We start from the raw sequence: 20,730 nt of genomic DNA on the forward strand, positions 1-20,730 counted from the left end.
CTAAACCCATCATAAATTGATTAAAGTTTATGTAAAATTACTCAAATCTGTTTTAAATTCAATTAGCATCACCTGGAAAATACCCAACCATTTAATTATATAATTTTTAATTTAATAATTTACATAATATATAATTTAAAAAATTGTTATATTAAAAATTTTAATAATTAAATAAAATATTTAAATTCTATTTGTATAGGTACACAAAATATTAATATTATTGTAAAAATTTATTTAGTTATTTATTTATATGGATAGATTTAAATAACATACTAAATTTATAAAATTTGAATTCGTTTCAAATTCCATATAGGTGTTATTTATGGTTATAAATTACCTAACCTTTATCTTAATGTTCCATCTCATTAGTAGGGCAAAAATTTGATCCACGAATATCCCTATATTTGGTTCGATTCTAATTCTCAAATTTGATCAAAATTTGAGATCAAACCGAACCGTGGTCTGGGTCGTCTCATCTCATGTCCCATCTCCCACAAACCAAACTCGTTTTTTCTTCGACTTTGACATTTTACGAGTAATAACAGACTGCTACCAAATCCAGTGGGCGCCCATTAACTCTTGTCTTTAATAACACAATTCTCTCTCTAGACTTTTAAGCCCATGCGAGTTAACCCCGTTCGTTGATTTCTACTCACCTCTCCACTTTTTTCTCTGTTCTTTCTTTCGTTTTCTTCCCGGCCAAACACTTCTATCCCCTGCAATAAAACAAGCATCTGATCATTTTTTTATTCTTTGTCTTGATTTTTGTTTTAGAAAAAAAAATTTTAACCTCTCCCTCTCCTGATGAAATCTCATAATTTGATCGTCCTTTCCCTTTGCTTCCTCGTACTTTTCCCCTGTTTTTCGTTTTCTTCCGATCAAATCCCTGGATGGGTCGGTGAAAACAGAATGTAAGTCTCCCGTCTCTCTCTCTCTCTCTCTCTCTCTCTCTCACACACACACACACACACACACACACACACACACACACACACACACACGCACGCACACACGCACACACAAACGCATACACATCCAGATATAATTTTATTTTATTTCTATTTGTTTGTATTTATAACCTATAGATTTGTTGGTTTTTTATGGCATGTGTCGGTGTTAAAGACTGAAAAAAGGTATATTATCTAATGCGGTTGATCCCACTCGAGTCATTCAGCTCTCTTGGCATCCCAGGTAACAATCTTCATAAATATAAATGTGTAGCTATTTGCTAATTGATTTGTATTATTTATTTATTTGTTTATTTTATTTTATTTTATTCTTGTGAATTTTGAACTTATCAGGGCCTTCATTTACAAGGGATTTTTGTCAAATGAGGAGTGTGATCATCTAATTAATTTGGTTAGTATCCATTTTTCTATTGAATAATTTGATTTGGGGTTTTAGTCTTGAGTTTGACACTAAGAATTTATAGCTACATTGGAGACTGAAGTAAGTTTATGCTTGAATTTGGAGATAACTCTGCGTAGATTAATCTTTTATTAATATTTTTCGCTTTTGTCTTGATTTTGTGTGATTAGGCTAGGGATAACCTTGAGAAATCAATGGTGGCTGATAATGAATCTGGGAAGAGTGTAGAGAGTGAAGTGAGAACAAGCTCTGGCATGTTTCTTAGCAAAGCTCAGGTATGTTAAAAATTTCAGCTTGCATGTGATACAATTACTGTGAAAATTGATGCAGTGATGCGTTCATAGTAGCAAACTTCCATGCATTATTTGAAAGATAGGCTGTTATTGTGATGGTAAATAAACTGATTTGTTGATCAGTTAATACTGATCTCGAAGGATAGTGTTATTCAATTCTGGAATGTTTTCAATTAGTATTTTATTGAATAGGAAAGCTTAAATGTCAAAAAGAAACTCTTTAAAAGGTTCATACAATCATACTCTTAATTTAGTGTGCAGATTTCCAACTGTTTGGTAGAGATCTTCAACATTGACCGGCTTTGATAACAAGGCTGCTACAAGCCCCTTGCACAGTACAATTTTCTAATGTGAGGAGGCCGGTATCATCTGTTCTTGTGTGTTTTTTAACCATAGTCATAATAGGCGCCATGAAGGAGTCTTGGGGTCTAGGATTGGTGCAAGGCGCAGGTGTGCACCTAGATGACAGGAGGCAAAAAAAAATAGTAGTGAAAATAAATAATGTATCTTACAAGACAATTGTTATATCAATACTATATCATATCATAATTAAAAATCAAATATAAAAGTAACAATAAGTTTGCAAAACAAATAAAATAAAACTAAACTGTTGTAGTAGATAAATGAGAATAATCCATCAAAAGTCAAATAAAATAAACATAAAATAATAAGCATTCAAGACTTCAAGTAGCAATACGTTTGCAATAAAATAAAAATAAACTACTAAGAGACTAATGTCTTAAAAACTAAAATGTCTTAGCAAACAGATCAGTGGGCAGTGGCAAACAAGAAATCCAAGTGATGAGGAGCAAATAAAACAACAAAACAAATTAAAATGTAGCTCTTTGTCTACCCAAGAGAGGAAACCCCACCCAAGTTCAAATCAGTAGCCATCTGATAATTAAAATGCAGCCAGTGATAGAAAGGCTTTATATATATATCACTGCAGCATTCAGCATCATTCCACCCCATACCAAGAAAACCCAAGTGCGTGCTGATGGAGAGAGAGAGAGAGAGAGAGAGAGAGAGTAGGATGAAGGCGGAAGAAAAAGGAAAGAAAAGAACCAGAAAAAAATCAAATAAGAAAAGCCAAGTGGTGTGGGAGAGGAAAGGAAGAAGGAAAGAACAAGAAACAAAAATGGAAGAAGTTTGTGGTGTGTCCAGCTGGCAGCTCTTCTTCTTCTTCTTTGAGGATTGGGTGGGTGTGATCAGTATTTAGCACAATACTAAAAAAACCACGTGGATGAATTAAATGCTTCTGAGGTGCACCTGGTGGTAGGCGTTCTTTTGAACATTTCCTGCTTTTTGCTCCTGGCAACTGCAAGGCTTGTGCCTGGTGCACCTTGTGCCTCAGGTATGCCTTTGACAACACTGGTTTCAATCAAATTTCACTAGGTTGGATGTCCTTACTGTTCTTGATGTGGGGAAATCTTGATGGCTGCAAATACATTGATAAGAGCCTGGTTTCAATCGAATTTCACTAGGTTGGATGTCCTTACTGTTCTTGATGTGGGGAAATCTTGATGGCTGCAAATACATTTATAAGAGTCCATTGTCAAACTTTCGGGTGTTCTCTCTCCTTAGAGTTCATAATAAATGGATTTTCCATTCTAGTGATGTTTGTTCCTGAAATGAAAATGTTATTAACTTTTGCATCAGATGCGTTAGAACCCTAGATGTAACTGTTTCATGTCCAAGTCCAGCAGAGTTGAAGGCTTGCTTGCTCTGTAAAATCTGAAGTAATAAACTGTTGCTGTTAGGACAAGAATATGTTATATGTGAAAGTGAATTCTTGTCCTCAGATATGTGATGAAGAGGTTCACTACCCCCATCAATCCTTCATTGGTAGGCTTTTCAGTAGAATCATGTGTTCCTTTTTTTTCCCCCATTAACTTTTTATCTGGAAATTCTGGCAAACAAAACCGTATGCAATATCTTCTTAGATGTTTCTGCTCATTTTTTTTTTGGAGAAACCTTATTCATTATGTGCAGGTAGGAGAAATGAGAAATTTTTGTTCTCAAATATAAATTTCTTGTACAATTCTCTTGGCTCAAGCCATTTGTGAATGATTAGGAAGTTAGGTTGGTAGTGTGATTTATCTGTTTATTAATGGAATTAAAACAAATTCAGTTTCTAGCTTAATTTTCAAAATTCTCCAGTAAATGAGCCAAATTTTTAATATTTGTGAAGTTCTTTAAAACGATACCATACATCTATTTGTTATTATCCTTTTTCTTTTGCCCTAACAAAAGTTTACATGGACATAAGCAAGGTTGTATCTTTTAGTAACATAATTTTATGATAATGAACATTGCATTTTTCTGGTCTTCTTATTGTTTATGAAATATCAAGTTCATATGACTCAAAAGCCTTTTCTTATGCATAAGAGTGCCATAGAAACATATTGTCATTTTCCATGCTGTGTTTGTTTCTCTTTGTGTTTAAGGTGGAGTGGAACATAGTATGATTACTGTGACTATATGAATGTAGTAAGTCTATTATTTTCTAGAATATTCCTTGATAATACTCTGTTTTTCCCCCCCTCAAACGTTTTGAAGGATGAAATTGTTGCTGATATTGAGGCCAGGATTGCTGCGTGGACTTTCCTTCCAGTAGGTAATTTTTTATATGCTTTTTGCTGTTTCTCACTTAGATGCACGTGCTACAAATGCTTGTTTCATCTTTCTTTAACCTATTTTTGTGATCAGAAAATGGTGAATCTATCCAAATACTGCACTATGAGAATGGTCAGAAGTATGAGCCCCATTTTGATTATTTTCATGACAAGGCTAATCAAGAGCTGGGTGGCCACCGGGTTGCAACTGTCCTGATGTATTTATCCAATGTTGAGAGGGGAGGGGAAACAGTGTTCCCCAATGCAGAGGTATACAAATAAGAGATTCTGAAATTCATGATGTTTTTGGTACTTTATCCTACTTATTCTGTCTCAAACCAACTACATGTTGCATGACTAAATGCAGGCAAAAATGTCTCAACCGAAGGATGATAGCATGTCTGACTGTGCTAAAAATGGCTATACAGGTATGGTTTTCAGATGCAATCTTGATGGAAGATCAAGAGTGACATGAACATATCATAATTTGGATCCATATTGGATTTTGATAACTTCAAGCTGCTCTCTCTCTTACCTCCACACTCCACCCACCCCAAACTGGTGGAGGGCAGTGTCTTCCCTTCTTTATATGGCCTATAAAGATGGAAGCAAGTTTTCTTGTAACCCTGTCATTTTTGTGCAGTGGATTTTTGTTAGATCATTTGATATGCCAGTCATGGACTGTCTCATCTGAAGTTCTATAATATGCTTTTTCCTCTATTTTTCCTTCATCTGTTGGAATTTGGATCTGTACTATCTGTGGTGTCTTGTGTTTTTGTCACGACCTCGACACTAGGTATTTTTTTGCCAGTTCTTCCTCGAAAATAAAATTATTTCCAATTTCACTATCAAATTCCACCAGTTATCTAATCTGATAAACTGGTGGAGAAGTGAGATGTTTTTGCTAAGCTTTCTGTGGTTGAACTAGATGTGATTCAACTGTCTTGCTGTATTTTTCAGTCAGCCAACAACTGTTGGCTGTTGTCCCCGGTGTTTAGATGCCTGATAACATCTAACTCTATGTGCTTGCAGTGAAACCCTTCAAGGGTGACGCTTTGCTGTTCTTCAGTCTACATCCTGATGCAACTACTGATCCAATGAGCTTGCATGGCAGCTGCCCGGTTATCGAGGGTGAGAAGTGGTCTGCAACCAAATGGATCCATGTGAGAGCTTTCGAGAAATCTCTGATTCAATCAAAAACTGGAGATTGTGTTGATGAGAATGAGAACTGCAGTTTATGGGCAAAGGCAGGTGAGTGTGAGAAGAACTCTCTGTATATGGTGGGTTCTAACAATGCTGATGGCTATTGTAGGAAAAGCTGCAATGTATGCACATCCTAGGATGTTCCCTTCCCACTTTTCACTTATTAGTTCTTTACGGATTGAGGATTCATACATCAAAGCTGTAGATAACAAGTTGTGCTGATGTGGCACAACAGGTATTCATTTTTATAAAAACTGTTATCAATCCTTGGTAATGTCAAAGTCAATTGTCAAAATTTAAAGTTATATTAACATATTCTTCTAATTTAAACTCAGTTTTACTTTTACTTTTTATATATATTTTTTAGTTTCATTATTAGTTTTTAATAGGCGCATTGATGCCTTCTGGAATTCATACAATACGACTCGGTGCTTATTTGGCATTGTAGTATGAGGGTTAAAATTGCTTTTCACAAAAAAAAAAAAAAAAAAAAAAAAAAAGCATAATTTTAGATTTATTAAATTTAATTTTAAAGTATTTTTTGGTAGTATTTGATTAATATATTTTAGAAAGAGATTTTAAAAGGGAAAAGCATGATCTAGTCTAGTGGTATATTTTTTAATTTTAAAAAATATATTAAAAATACTTATTTATATAATTTAAAAAATTTATTAATTAAGTATTTCATTATTTTGTTATATACTAAATTGTTTAATATTAAAAAAGTAGAGACTAAACGGTAGATTTTATTAAATTTCAGAAACTATACTATAAAATACTAATAATTTTAGCTGAATAAATAGACTCATTCAAAATGAACATGCATAATAAAACAGAAGGTGAAGCCAAGCATGTGGAGAGAGGCAGGGCATGCATAATATGGGGATGAATGGTCACGTCAAAATAACGTTTTCTATGCAAAAGATGAAAATAATCATGCAATTGCTGTTAATTTGAAGCCAACTGCATGTCTTTCATGCCTCTCTCTCACTAGTTAAACGTTTGCTTCAATCTTCTCTTTTTCTACCTCTTCTCAATTACACAACAAAACAAAGCTAGCAAATCCCATCACCAAATTACATAAACCCCCCCATCTTCCTCTTCTTTTCGCCGTTTTCGCCCATGGGGAGACCTCCTTGCTGTGATAAATCCAATGTGAAGAGAGGTCTCTGGACTGCAGAGGAAGATGCAAAGATTCTTGCTTATGTATCTAACCATGGGATTGGCAACTGGACTTTGGTGCCCAAGAAAGCAGGTTTTCTTTTTTTTTTTTTTTTTTTTTTTTTTTTTTTTTTTCCTTTTTGGGATTTTCAGAATGAACTATATGATGAGTTGAGTTTTTTGAGTGCAGGGCTTAATAGATGTGGGAAAAGCTGTAGGCTGAGATGGACAAATTACTTGAGGCCTGACCTCAAGCATGACAACTTCACTCCTCAAGAAGAAGAGCTTATTATTAATCTTCATAAGGCTGTAGGTAGCAGGTTGGTTTATTGCAGTTCTTATGTTTGTTTCTTTCCATTTTCTATTGTTTCTTTCCTTTTCTTTTTCATCATTTGGTTTAGATTCCCTTGTGAGCAAATGGGAAGTCAGAGAAAATGGCTAAATTTTGAATTTCACCACTGTATTTAATTTAGCTCAATTTCAATTTTTTTTATATTCAAAATTAGCTTATAAGTTTCGATTTAAATTCAATTTCCCCTGAACATAAAATTTTTTGGACTAAATTTTTTAATTTATTGATTTAGATAAAAAAAAAATTGGGAAGTTAAATTTCTTTACTTTGTGGGCTAAATCAGAAACTTAGTGCAAAAATCAAGGAGATCAATTTATTGATTTTCTTAATTTTTGGGCAAATTGAGTTTAAATTAATTTTTTTTATTATTTTAGATAAAAAATTAAAAATAAGTTAAATTGAATTTCTCTTACAGAGATCTATTATTTAGTTTTTTAAAAAAATTTATTAATTGGTTTTTTATTTTTAAAAATATATTAAAATATTTTTAACATTTTAAAAATGTTGTTAATTAATTTTTTTATTAATTTAAACCATTACATATTATAAAAATTTTAAAATGTCCGAATGAAATAATTAATTAACATATTTTTTAAATTTCAGAAAAATTTTATATATTTTTTAAAATTAAAAATCAACTAATAATAAATTTTTTTATAGTAATTTTTCCTTTCTTTAATAAGGGTAGAATTGAGCCTTCAGTTTTTTCCTCATAGTCAATAATCATTAAAGCAAAAGCTTGTTAAGTTTATTGTCACTCACTCCTGAACTTTTATTTTTTAAAAAAATCTATGAAAGTACAATTTTCCAAAATTAGGAAACATTTTATTCTTTTATTTGTTATTATTAGAAAAGAATTGAAAAGATAATATGTGTCAAAATGCAAGCTTTTTCTTTTTTTTTTTTATTTAAATATTTCGTGAATAAGACATGATATATAATGATTAATAAAATTTTATTCACTAAAAAGTTAAGTAGCTTAATTAAAAGGTTTTTTTTTTTTTTTTAAGTATAGGTATAATTTTTCTTTTTTATATGGGTAAAAGCTGATATGGATGTTCTTCCCTCTTCATTTGCAGAAGTTTTAGTACTTGAGCTAAAATTTCCCATGAAATCCTCACAAACCCAACTACCAACTGCAAATTTGCAACTGTCTAACTACCAATTTGATGTCTTCTGTTACTAATGCACAAAAATGTAATGAAACTCTCTAAACCAACAGAACTCTTTCATTGTCTGTGACACAGGTGGTCTTTAATTGCAAGACAACTTCCTGGAAGAACAGACAACGATGTCAAGAACTACTGGAACACTAAGCTTAGGAAGAAGCTCACCGAGATGGGAATTGATCCTATAACTCACAAACCCTTCTCTCAGATTCTCTCTGATTATGGCAACATCAGTGGCTTATCAAACCCTAGAAACCAAATTGCTTCTTTCAACAAAAACTTGAACTCCAATCTCATTACCAAACCAGAACCTTCTTTTGTCTTAACAAGTTCCAACAATGTAATACTGAAGCAAGAAAATTCATGGGAACTTCTTCCTCAGTTTCAGGCCACCAGCCATGAACTTGTCCAACCACATTTGTTTAATGAGGTTAGCTCTTCTAGCTCATCTTCATCTTCCACTAGTGTTGCACAATCCCAGCCTCCATTAACACCATCTTCTCCTAGTTTATGGAGTGAGTTTCTTCTCGGTGATCCTCTAGTGTATGTGGACTTTCAACAGCAGCAGCAACAGAAGCAAGACTCTCTTGGGGCAATTTCATCAACCTCCAAGCAGATTGATATGTTGTTCCAAGGCAAGTTTGCTAGTGGGAATGAGGATTTTGGATGGTATGATCAAAGGGGAATCTATGGTGATGCATCTTCATCTTCTGCAAGTTCGTTTGTGGATGGTATCTTGGATAAGGATAGAGAAATGGGATCTCAATTTCCTGAAATTTTAGATCCTTTCTTTTGATTACTAAAGAATTTTAACCACAGAAAATAAGTACTGATTTAGGAGAAAATTTAATGAAAGATTAATTTTGAATTGCAGACATGTATGCTTAAGAATTTGGTAAGAAAATTTCAAATTCACATCGATGCTTCAAGCCATATATAGATTGAGACAAGCCATTGTCGTTCTTTGGGCTTTTTAACCTTTTTATTGTGTTAAAAATTTTAATTACCATAAAGTGTTTACACAGCAGCGAAATTGACCCGGTTTTTTTCTATGGTATAGAATAATTTATTGGTTGATGTTTTAGTTCTAAAAAGTATATTAAAATATTTTTAAAAATTCATTAATTAAATATTCTGTTAATTTTAATTATTAATTATTTTATTTATAATATAGAAAAATTGATTAGTTATTTTTCTATTTTTTTAAAAATATCTAATAATTAATTTTTTCGTATTTAAAATATTTTAAATTTCTCTATAATTTTTAATAATTAAAATTAATGAAAAGATTAATTAATAGATTTTTTAAAATTTAAAATTATTTTAATATATTTTTCAAAATCGAAGTATTAATTAGGAAAGTTTTTCATAACTAAATAATAGTTTTTCCTATTAAAAAAGTCATTGTAATAAAAATTAAAAAAAACCATTGGTATTTAAAAAAAAAAATTTATTATTTAATTTTTATATTTAAAAAAACTCATTAATTAGTTTTTTAATTTTATAACATATATTTAAGTATTCTTAAAATTTTAAAAAATCTACTAATGAGTTGTTCAATTAGTTTTAACTATTAGACATTTTACTATTTAATTCTTATAATTTAAAAAACTCGTTAATTAATCTTTTAATTTTATAAAAAAATCTACTAATTAATCTCTAAAATTTTAAATTTTTTAAAAATAGTTAACAGTTAAAATTAATAAAAAAATATTAATTAGTAAATTTTTAAAAAAAATTTAATATATATTTTGTTTTAAATTAAAAAACTAACCGATAATGAACCAAATAGTAATTTTTCTTATAATAAGATAACAAAAGCAAATCTCAAATTGAAACAAAAAAGAAAAAATAAACCTCGCATTTATAAGAAGCGACCATCTTACAATTAAATCGTAAGATGCCAAATTTGATCTTGCATCAAACCCATAAACTTTCACATTAAAAAGAAAGAAATATCACTATAAAATTAGAATTTGTTAATAATTAATGACGGATTTTAAAATGTATTGGTAAATTTAATAAAAAAGTTTTTTTTTTATTTATAAAGTTATCTGTGTACTTTAAAATCTATTAGTAAATTACTAATTAATTCTAATTTATTAGCATATTTAAAAAAAAAATTAAGTGTTAAATTTATTAACAAATTGTAGTTCTGTTATTAAATTATCAAAACAGGTTTCAAACTCCATTGATAATATGTTGATAATTTACCAATGGTTTAGAAGCTGTTAATAAATTTTACATGAAAAATATTTCTACTTTTCCATTTTAAAATTCTAATTTTGTATTACAAACTATTTCTTCAAATCAATATAAAACTTACTAATTAAATCATTAACTATATCAATTATATTTTTTTTCATTTTTTTTTTGAAATGGGAATTGGGGATTGGGGAAATAGAATCTGAGATCTCTAAAATTTACTTAAATACACTTACCACATTTTCTTTTACTATTGGATTAGGCTGGTTAAAAAAATTTTCTAATTAATTATTGAATTTCATTTTCTATTGCAACTAGGATTTTCATTTTCTGCTTTAGAAGTGTAAGATCTAAAGAGAAATAGTTAGAGGTGCATATGATTAAAAACCCATAATCTTATTGCTTTAAAGATTCTAGTCACAACTCATTAATCAATCTTATTATTTTCTACTGTTTTAATTCTAGTAATTGAAAATGGCACCAAACCAACCAACATTCTCAATTGTATTCTTGAGTCATGCAAACTCAATGGGCCCAACTTTTTAGACTGGTATCAAATGCTCAAAATTATTTTAAATTTTAAATGTATCAATTATGTCTTAGACTATGTTCCTGGATCCTTACCTAAAGAGCTTTTCTAGGAGAACATGAGACCTTGAAGAAGTGGAGGGATTATGATTTGTAGGGAAGATGCTACATAATCGCCTCAATGGAAGATGAGATCTAAAGGTAGCATGAGAATATGGACTCTACTATTGTTGATGTGAGCATGAGAATGATACGATTCTTGAACAATAAATTGTGTATTGAAGTCTTTACATTCTTCGAAAATTCAATATGGAAAGTTTTGAATTATGAGGAATTAAGGAGAATTCGAGTCATTCATTCTGAATACCACGTTTGGAAGACAAGTAAAATAAATTGTCTTATTTTTCTTAGAATTTGTGGGTCCAATTCCAGACATAATTTATTTATTTTTGAAAACTCATATATGAGATATTTTAGTGTATTTTGATATCTTTTATAATTCTATATGGATTATGAGTCAAATTAGTAGGATTAGATATAGTTTTTCTTATTCAAATAGGATTACTTATTTTCCTATTTCAACTAGAATTTGTCTTATTTTTCTATTTCAATTAGAATTTGTTTTATTTCCTATTCCAACTAAAATTAGGATATTTGACTATAAATAGCTTTTATTTTGTATGTAGGGGAGCATAAGTTAAGAAGTTATAAAATTAATATTTTTTTCTCCATAATGAGAATTTATGTTCTCCATTGCAAAGTTGATTGATTTTTTGTGCCTCCATATTGAGCAACCTATCAAGGTTCAACCTTGTGACATTTTAATATGATTTTCTCACTTCATGGTTAGTTAACTTATTAAGAATTTATTATGGCATTCTCTAATTAGAATTGCTTGATTATCTATATCACTATTCATATTGATTGGTTAGGGGTGTAATAGAGTAACTTTTGGAAGTTATCTTAGTTTTGTTCTTTGTCGAGTTGTGTGACGGGGTTTTTGATCGTGAGTTGATTCTGGGTTCTACATCAAATTATTGCTTCACCTTAAGGAATTGTGTTGTTAGAATATCAGGGTTCAAAGATATAAGATCTTTAAGCAGTAGTTCAAGATGAAGCTAAACAAGTGAGGGGATGTGGGAACTTGCATACACAAATGATCAAGCTCATTGAGTAGCTTGAGAATCTTGAGTTCATGATAAACTTCATGTTATAGCTGGATTTGATCATGCAATCACTCCCTGAGAGTTTTTGCAACTACATCACTACTTCCATATGAACAAGAAGGAATGGAAACCATTTGGTTACTGCTCAGAATAAGATGCCTAATCATAAGAAGGAAGAGATCATTCTTATTGCCAGTTGTAGGAGGACTAGAAAGTAAAGTAGAAAGATGAAAAGGAAGACATCTATTATTTTTTCCTCCACTAAGTAAGAAACAATATAAGAAAAAAGCAAAATATTGAAGAAATTATAAATGGCAAATAAAAATATTTCCACTGTTAAAAGAAAGGGCACTGGAAAAGAAATTCCCCTGAGTACCTAGATTCTATAAAGATTAAGAAGTTAGGCCTTTTAAAGACATGCTTGTATCTTGTTATTCATAAGTTATTGGTACTACTAATTCATCTTTGTCATGGATTATTGATTCTATGCTAGTTTTCACATTTATAAGAACTTATAAGAGTTTGCAAATGATAAGGATGAGAATAACTAATTTGCTAGTTTGTAGTTGTACAGCTGTTAGCTTAGCCTAATCTCTCTATTTGTACAAGTATATAAGTGTGTACATACCTGATCATTGAATATACAAAAAGTATCTCGAATATATCAAACTGTTTCATGGTATCAGAGCATTAAAGGGCTCTTTAGCCACCTATCAAATTCTTTCTCTATCAAATTCTTCCCTCCTTTGATCAGATCTTCTTCTTCTGAATCTTTCAAAATGTCAGAAACTACATCCTCTGCTTCTGGAACTAATATTTCGGGCGCTTCCCCAATTCCTACCTCCATGCCGAATATTTCACAATTTATTACTGTGAAACTTACGACCTCCAACTATTTGCTTTGGAAGGCTCAAATCCAGCCTCTACTCAATGGATATCGACTTGCTTCTTATGTTGATGGTTCGAAGACTGCGCCTCCAGAAACCCTAACAACGGGTGAACCAAATCCTGCATATATGGATTGGTTCTGTAACGATCAGATTGTACGCAGTTGGATTAATTCTTCTGTCTCTGAAACTATTATGACCCAGATTGTTCACTGCCACACAGCGAAAGATGCTTGGGATACGCTTGAGGTAATCAATTCCAAAGGCGCAAGAACTAAGGTACAACAGCTTCGCAAACAACTTAAACACTTATCTCGTGGTAATGATACTATTGATGTTTATATGCGTAAAGCTCGATCCATTTCTGATCAATTGCGTGCTTTTGGTTGTCCTATTACTGATGAAAGTTTAGTCTGTGATGTACTTGCTGGTTTGGGACCTGAGTATCGTCCCTTTGCTAGAGTTCAAGAAGCTCGGCACTCATCAATTTCATTTGATGAATTGTATGCGTTGCTGCTTAGTGAAGAAGCGCAACTTCAATTTGATAATTTAACTATTTCGTCTGCTGTACCACCCACTGCCCAATATGCGAGTTCTGGACGCCAAGGCAGAGGGCGTGGTCGTGGTTATCGCGGTCGTGGTGGCCGTTACTCCACTCAATATCAAGGCAGGGGATATAATTCTGGGCGTGGTTTTCAGTCTTATAATGCGTCCCCCATTTCTGAACTGGTTTGTTATAACTGCAACGGTACTGGTCATGTTTCACAACAGTGCCCATCTCCTAAACCTCCACCTCAAGCAAATGCTGCTGCTACTGGAACAGACTCTGCTCCTACTTGGATTGTGGACTCCGGCGCTAATTATCATTTAGCTGCTCATAAGGAAATACTTGCACAACCTGCTCCCGTTCACAACACTCCTCCTTTGACAATTGCTGATGGTAAACAACTTCCAATCTTATCTCAGGGTTCTGTTTTTCCATCCGAATGATGTCTTATATTCTCCTGCCGTTACTAACAATTTGTTATCAGTATCTGCCTTTACATCACAAAATAATACATCAATTGAATTTTTCCCTGACAAATATTTTGTGAAGGATATCCCCACGAGGCAGGTGTTATACCAAGGCCAGAGTAAGGATGGTCTCTATATTTTTCTCATGCAGCACCAAGTTCGTTCCTTTTCACCACAGGCGTTTCCAGCAACTGTTTCTTTGTGGCATGAGCGTCTTGGTCATGCTAACGTTCGTGTCGTTCAAGAAGTTCTTCGGAGAAATAACATTTCTCATTCGTTGAATAAATTGGGTCATTTTTGTAATGCCTGTAATGTGAGCAAATCACATAAGTTATCTTTTCCAGAGTCTTTTTATCATGCTAAACAACCCTTAGAATTGATTTGTTCGGATGTTTGGGGTCCTTCCCCTTTTGTTTCTGTTGATGGTTTTCGTTATTACGTCATTTTTTTTGATCATTTCAGCAAGTATTGTTGGGTCTATTTTCTTAAACAGAAATCTGAGGTTCTTCCTGTATTTATTCGATTTCGAACTTTAGTCGAAAAATATTTTGGTGTGCCTATTAAGAACTTTCAATCTGATTGGGGTGGGGAATTTAGATCATTGACTGCTTATCTTAACTCCAATAGTATTACACAACGTATTTCTTGCCCACACACTCCTGAACAAAATGGGTGTGCCGAGCGAAAGCACAGACACATTGTCGAGTTAGGAAGAGCTTTATTAACTCATGCCTCTGTCCCTTATTCATATTGGCATTTTGCCTTTGAAACAGCTGTTTACACAATCAACCGACTTCCTTCTTCCTTGATTAATAATCGAACACCATATGAGGTTTTGTTTCAAAATTCTCCGAATTATGATGAATTGCGTGTGTTTGGTTCATTGTGCTATCCTTGGCTTAAGCCGTACTCACCACACAAACTAGCACCCAAATCGTCCCAATGTGTCTTTCTTGGGTACAGTAAAGTTCATAAAGGGTACACTTGTTTAGAATTGTCTTCTGGCCGTATATTTGTCTCACGTCATGTGTTATTTTTTGAACAGGTATTTCCGTTTGAGCAACTAACTGATAATGGTGCTTCGTCAACACAAGAAGAGAGTCCAACGTCCATTCCTTTACCACCTGTTCCAGTCTTTTCCAATTCAGGAAATGGTCTTCTTGGGCCGGCACCACACGGTTCTGTTCAAAGTTTTGTTAATGAGCAGCAACAACTAAGTCCAGTGGTACCTTTGCGTCATGGGTCTGCTGAAATTGGTGACACACATAATGCTTCATCTAGTCCAGAGCTTCAACTGCAGTCTTGTACACAGGCTGAACTTGTCCCTCTTGAACTTTCTTTGCACTCACCATGTAATACCCGGCTAGACTCCGGTATCGGAATTCCTACCGTCCGGTGGAATCTCGGATGTCGGAAGCCTCTAGTAGGGTAGAAACATGTTTTCATAAAATGATTTAATGTTTTTCATGGTTTTAAGTGTGAAATTAAATGAGTTTTTGCATGAAAAGTCCTTGGAGAAAAACCCAGGTTCGGCCGCCGAAAGTCAAGTTCGGCCGCCGAACATGCATGCGTTTTGGAGGCACGTTAGGCCCCCGAAAGCATGAGTTAGGGAAGTCCAGTTTCGGCCGCCGAAAGTCAAGTTCGGCCGCCGAACATTGCATGGATGCGGGATCGCATTCGGCCCCCGAACGTGGCCTGGCCAGCCACCTATAAAAGGGGCACTTAGCCGAAATGGGTGAGTTTTCTCCCATTTTCGGCCACAGCAAGCTTCCGACCTTCCTCTTGCAAATCTTGTGATCTTCCTCCAAATCTCTTCCATTTTTCTTGAGTTTTAAACTCACATTGCAAGTTTTGAGCATTTAAACCAAGTTTTGGAGCTTTGGGAACTCAGGAGCTCATTTTCGTGGATCTCCAAGTTTAGGTCGTCTCCCTCTCGATCTTCAAGAGGTAAGAGTCGATCTTAAGCTCCTTATGTGTTTTAAATAAGTTTTATGCAAGATCTATGGGTAGAAATGCATGTTAGGTTATATGTTGAGTTATGGGTTAATATTGATGTTTTGAACAATGTGTGTTGATTGTGTGTGTTTGAAGTGTTGTAGTTGGGGTATATGACTGTTTGAGACCCCTAGGAACTTGTATGCATGTTTTGGTTGAGATTTATGCAGGATTTGAGGTTTTGGGAGGCAAGGGGTTCATGTGAACCAAGTTTCTGCCCTTCTGGCAGAAACCAGGTTCGGCCGCCGAAGGGAGTTTCGGCCGCCGAACCCCCTTTGTGAAGGCAGCATTCGGCTGTCGAAGTTGCCCCCGAAAAGAGACTTTCGTCTCTGTCTGGGAGTTTCGGCCGCCGAAGGTGCCGCCGAAAGTGCCCTGTTCAGCCATTTCATGCATATCTCTATGTGAGATTTTCAGAATGTTTTAGGGGGTTTTTGGGGAGTATTTTAGAGTTATGTTCAAGTATGTTTGGTCCCTCATTTGAGTCCACCTGTGTAGGTTCAGACCCGAGGAACCGAGGACCCCAGCAGTGAGGTCAGCTGCTTCGGTGTTGTCAGAGTCAGCCAGAGGTGAGTGGAACTAAACTTAATCTTTAAATTAAATGTTTTATCATGTTTCATGCATCATGATTATGCAATAGGATGATTGCATTAGTTTCACGAATATGCCGCATTGCATCGATTGTTGTTGATATGGGTGAATGTTGGATGACCCAATTAGTCCATGACAGGAAGACCAGGCCCCATGCTACAGGCCTGGCACAGAGTAAGAAAGACCAGGCCCCATTCTACAGGCCTGGCACAGAGTAAGGAAAGACCAGGATCCCATCCTATGGTCTAGCACGGTTACGGACTCGAAGACCAGGAGCTCGGAGGAGGCCCTGGGGAAATGGTAAGTAAAGTATGTTTTGACAGGAAAGACCAGGACCCCATTCTATAGGCCTGGCACAGAGTTAACTTGGACTAATTGGTGACAAGTTCACCCAACCCTTATGTGAATTGTTTGTGTTATGATGCATTCCATTTGAGCATAGTGTTAATGTGTTTTACTAGCTCTACTCACTGGGCTTTTAGCTCACCCCTCTCCCTTTACCCCCAGGCTTGCAGGTACAGTATAGTGCGGGAGTCCGGATAGAGTAAAGAAGTCATGCTTATGTAATAGTTAGCAATGGACATGATCAAATTGTAATGTAAAAGTACAGTATAGTTATGTAATGAGGTTTATGGATATTAGTGTGTGCTTGACCATAGATTGTGCTATCCCTTTTATACATGATCTTAGAGATTTTGATGATGTTTATGTAAACCGACTCAACAGATGTATGTCACCCATTGGGGGCACAGATGAGATCCCACAACAGAGGGATCAATGTTATGTTAATGTTTATACACAGGTTGAGTTTGGTTGATGTTCATGTAAAGAAAAGTTTTAATTTTTATGTATGTTGTGGATCATGTATGGGATTATACAGGTTTACAGGTTATATGTTAGGCTTGCTACGGGTCCCGGCGGCCTTAAGTCGACCCGGATCCTAGCGCCGGTAGCGGTCCAATTTTCGGGTCGTTACAGAATGGTATCAGAGCCCTAGGTTCATATGGTCGGACCTAGAGTGTCGGGCTCATAGATGTCATAGAAGGTCAAGCACAATAGGAAAGATCATGTCCACTAGGATAGGATGTGGAGTCCTGTCTTGCATGATGAAGTGAAATGCCATGATTTTATGCATGTGCATTAATGATATGCTATGATATGTGATGTATGTGATGCGGGTTCATGTGTGCCCACATGAACCATATGATGCTAAGGTTTGTGCTATGTGTGTTGTTTTTCAGAAACAGGATGAGGGGAACTCGTCGATCAGCAAGATTGACTGGAGTACCACCTGAGGATGAGGGCATGAGCGCCCGTCCTCCTACATTGCCTAGGGCAATGTCAAGCAGGTCCAACCGGGACAGAGCAGTAAGAGACCCTAGAAGGTCTTTGGATCTGAGTAGAAGTAGATCAGTCAGAGGAACAGTTCAGGGAGGAGCGTCAGAGGATATGGGGGATGATATGGATGTAGAGCAGAGAAGGGATGGCAGTTTGGGAGTCAGTATGTCAGAAGAAGGAATGGGAGAGTCCCAAGGAGGCACTCAGGCCTCGGGATTTGTACAGCCACCTCACTACCCACACTTCTCACAACATCCCGGGTATTCGATGGGAGGTACATCGGATTACCCTAGTTTCACCCCTTATCCCACACAGATGCCATACCCACCATACTACCCACCGTACTCTCAGTACCCAATGTATCCACCTCCGCCCTACTATCCAAATCCAGCAAACCCTACCTCAGAAAATGTTGTGCCACCTCCACCACCTGCAGAACCAGCAGCCCCAGTTGTTCAGCCACCTAGACCTAGCTCAGCCGGTGGGAGCAAGGTTAAGATGACCGACTACATGAAATTGGGTGCTCCCCAGTACGAAAAAGGGGATGACCCATTTGTGTATCTTGAAAGGGTTAAAGTAATCACAGATGAGATTGGGGCTGATGACAGTAGAGCCATTCAGATGGCTGGGTTCACGCTTAAGTGCAAGAAGGCACGAGAGTGGTTCAAGAATTATGTGAACCCGAGAGTGGACAGCATGACTTGGGAAGAGTTTGCAAACGAGTTTGCAGGATGGGCTTTTCCCGATAGTTCAAGGGAGCTGAAGATGATAGAGTTTGAACAGTTGAGGCAGACGGATGAAATGGGTGTGGAGGAGTTCACCGACAGATTTTTGGAGCTGTTGCCTTTCTCTGGGCAGAGTCTGGATACAGATTCGAAGAGGTCAAGGAGGTATGTTATGAAACTCCATTCCAGGTATTCCTCCTTGATTCAGTCAGTGGACAGGGAGAGCTTCCATGCCATAGTAGATATGGCCAGGAAAATGGAGGCCAGTGCCATTGTTCAGGGGACAGTTAAGCAGTCAGTGGCACAGTCTTCCGGTTCTAAAACTCCGGGTGGGGGAAGATTAGATCCCTCTACCCTGAGTGCAGCAGCTTCAGGCAGTAAGAGATGGGGTAAGCCCAAGGGTAAGAAGAACAAGTTCTGGAGTAAAGTCAAGTCCAGTCTGGGATTTGGAAGTGGCTCAAGCTCTGGTGCAGATAATGTAGTTTGTACGAGGTGTGGTAGACCACACAAGGGAGTATGTCGATTTGGGACGAACGCCTGTTTTAGATGTGGTTAGGAGGGGCATATAGCTCGAGATTGTCCAAGAGCGGCCCCGATGGCTCAGTCCCAGCAGACAGCTTTCAGGACCAGATATGGGCATTTTGAGTTCCTTGTGATGCCGTTCGGGTTAACTAACGCCCCTGCAGCATTCATGGACCTCATGAACAGAGTATTTAGCCAGTACCTGGATCACTTCGTTATTGTCTTCATAGATGATATCTTGGTGTATTCCAGGAATGCAGAGGAGCATGCCCATCATCTGAGGTTGGTTCTACAGACCTTGAGGGAACATGGCTTGTATGCCAAGTTCTCTAAGTGTGAGTTCTGGCTAAGGAGCATTTCGTTCTTGGGGCATGTAGTGTCAAAGAATGGTATAGAGGTAGACCCCAAGAAGACAGAAACTGTGGCTAACTGGCCTAGACCCACTTCAGTGACGGAGATCAGGAGTTTCGTGGGTTTGGCAGGTTACTACAGGAGGTTCGTTCAGGACTTCTCAAGGATAGCAGCTCCTCTGATCAGACTAACCAGGAAGAATCAGAAGTTTCTGTGGACCGACCAGTGCGAAGAGAGTTTTGAAGAGCTTAAGAAGAGGTTGACTTCAGCACCAGTTTTAGCTCTGCCATCTAGTGATACAGACTTTACAGTCTTTTGTGATGCGTCCCGTGTGGGACTGGGTTGTGTACTGATGCAGAATGAGAGGGTGATTGCTTATGCTTCTAGGCAGCTAAAGAAGCATGAGTTGAATTACCCCACACATGACCTGGAGATGGCAGCAGTAATCTTTGCACTCAAGATGTGGAGGCACTACCTCTATGGGGTTAGATGTGAGATCTTTACAGATCATAAGAGCCTGCAATACATCCTGAGTCAAAGAGATTTGAACTTGAGACAGAGGAGATGGGTAGAGCTGCTGAGTGACTATGATTGCAAGATTCAGTATCATCCGGGTAAGGCGAATGTCGTGGCAGACGCCCTAAGCCAGAAGTCACTAGGCAGTCTATCCCACATCACTGCAGAGAGGAGACCAGTGGTGAAGGAGTTTTACAAGCTCATTGAGGAAGGTCTACAGTTGGAGTTGTCTGGTACAGGTGCCTTGGTTGCTCAGATGAAAGTGACACCCGTGTTTCTGGAGCAGGTGGCTCAGAAACAGCATGAGGACCCAGAGTTAGTGAAGACTGCCAGGACTGTTCAGTCAGGCAAGGACAGTGAGTTCCGATTCGACAATAAGGGGATCCTCCGCTATGGGAGTCGACTTTGTGTACCAGATGACATTGGGCTAAAAGGCGACATTATGAGAGAGGCTCATAATGCAAGATACAACATTCACCCCGGAGCCACCAAAATGTATCAGGATCTGAAGAAAGTTTATTGGTGGCCAGCTATGAAAAGAGAAGTGGCACAGTTTGTGTCAGCCTGCGAAGTTTGTCAGAGGGTGAAGCTGGAACATCAGAAGCCGGCTGGAATGCTTAACCCGCTACCTATTCCAGAGTGGAAATGGGAGAACATAGCTATGGACTTCGTAGTGGGGTTACCGGCAGCGTCCAACAGATTGGACTCCATATGGGTGATTGTGGACAGACTCA

At 36.3% G+C, this 20,730-nt stretch overlaps 2 protein-coding genes across 2 annotated transcripts; both read left to right on the top strand.

Annotated features, from left to right (window-relative positions):
• The first annotated feature begins 563 nt into the window (after positions 1 to 563).
• LOC110602545 (probable prolyl 4-hydroxylase 6) lies at positions 564 to 5,834 on the top strand. The gene is made up of 8 exons (XM_021740087.2): positions 564 to 911; positions 1,123 to 1,191; positions 1,302 to 1,359; positions 1,539 to 1,643; positions 4,221 to 4,278; positions 4,371 to 4,546; positions 4,644 to 4,704; positions 5,309 to 5,834. Exons 1-8 carry the CDS (start codon positions 805 to 807, stop codon positions 5,614 to 5,616), a joined length of 942 nt encoding a protein of 313 aa, XP_021595779.1. The 5' UTR covers positions 564 to 804; the 3' UTR covers positions 5,617 to 5,834.
• A 335-nt stretch (positions 5,835 to 6,169) lies between these two features.
• LOC110601479 (transcription factor MYB35) lies at positions 6,170 to 9,193 on the top strand. Its single transcript, XM_021738629.2, has 3 exons — positions 6,170 to 6,734; positions 6,831 to 6,960; positions 8,240 to 9,193. Exons 1-3 carry the CDS (start codon positions 6,602 to 6,604, stop codon positions 8,955 to 8,957), a joined length of 981 nt encoding a protein of 326 aa, XP_021594321.1. The 5' UTR covers positions 6,170 to 6,601; the 3' UTR covers positions 8,958 to 9,193.
• Positions 9,194 to 20,730: the final 11,537 nt, after the last annotated feature.

This window comes from Manihot esculenta, chromosome 15, assembly GCF_001659605.2.
Source record: "Manihot esculenta cultivar AM560-2 chromosome 15, M.esculenta_v8, whole genome shotgun sequence".
Lineage (NCBI taxonomy): Eukaryota > Viridiplantae > Streptophyta > Magnoliopsida > Malpighiales > Euphorbiaceae > Manihot > Manihot esculenta.

Bases quoted from the DNA above. Each gene is read 5' to 3' on its own strand.
- LOC110602545 (XM_021740087.2), top strand. From the start codon at position 805: ATGAAATCTCATAATTTGATCGTCCTTTCCCTTTGCTTCCTCGTACTT. The intron at 1,360-1,538 runs GTTAGTATCCAT...TTGTGTGATTAG, and splicing joins GTGATCATCTAATTAATTTG to GCTAGGGATAACCTTGAGAA. The intron at 1,644-4,220 runs GTATGTTAAAAA...AACGTTTTGAAG, and splicing joins TGTTTCTTAGCAAAGCTCAG to GATGAAATTGTTGCTGATAT.
- LOC110601479 (XM_021738629.2), top strand. From the start codon at position 6,602: ATGGGGAGACCTCCTTGCTGTGATAAATCCAATGTGAAGAGAGGTCTC. The intron at 6,735-6,830 runs GTTTTCTTTTTT...TTTTGAGTGCAG, and splicing joins TTTGGTGCCCAAGAAAGCAG to GGCTTAATAGATGTGGGAAA. The intron at 6,961-8,239 runs GTTGGTTTATTG...TCTGTGACACAG, and splicing joins CATAAGGCTGTAGGTAGCAG to GTGGTCTTTAATTGCAAGAC.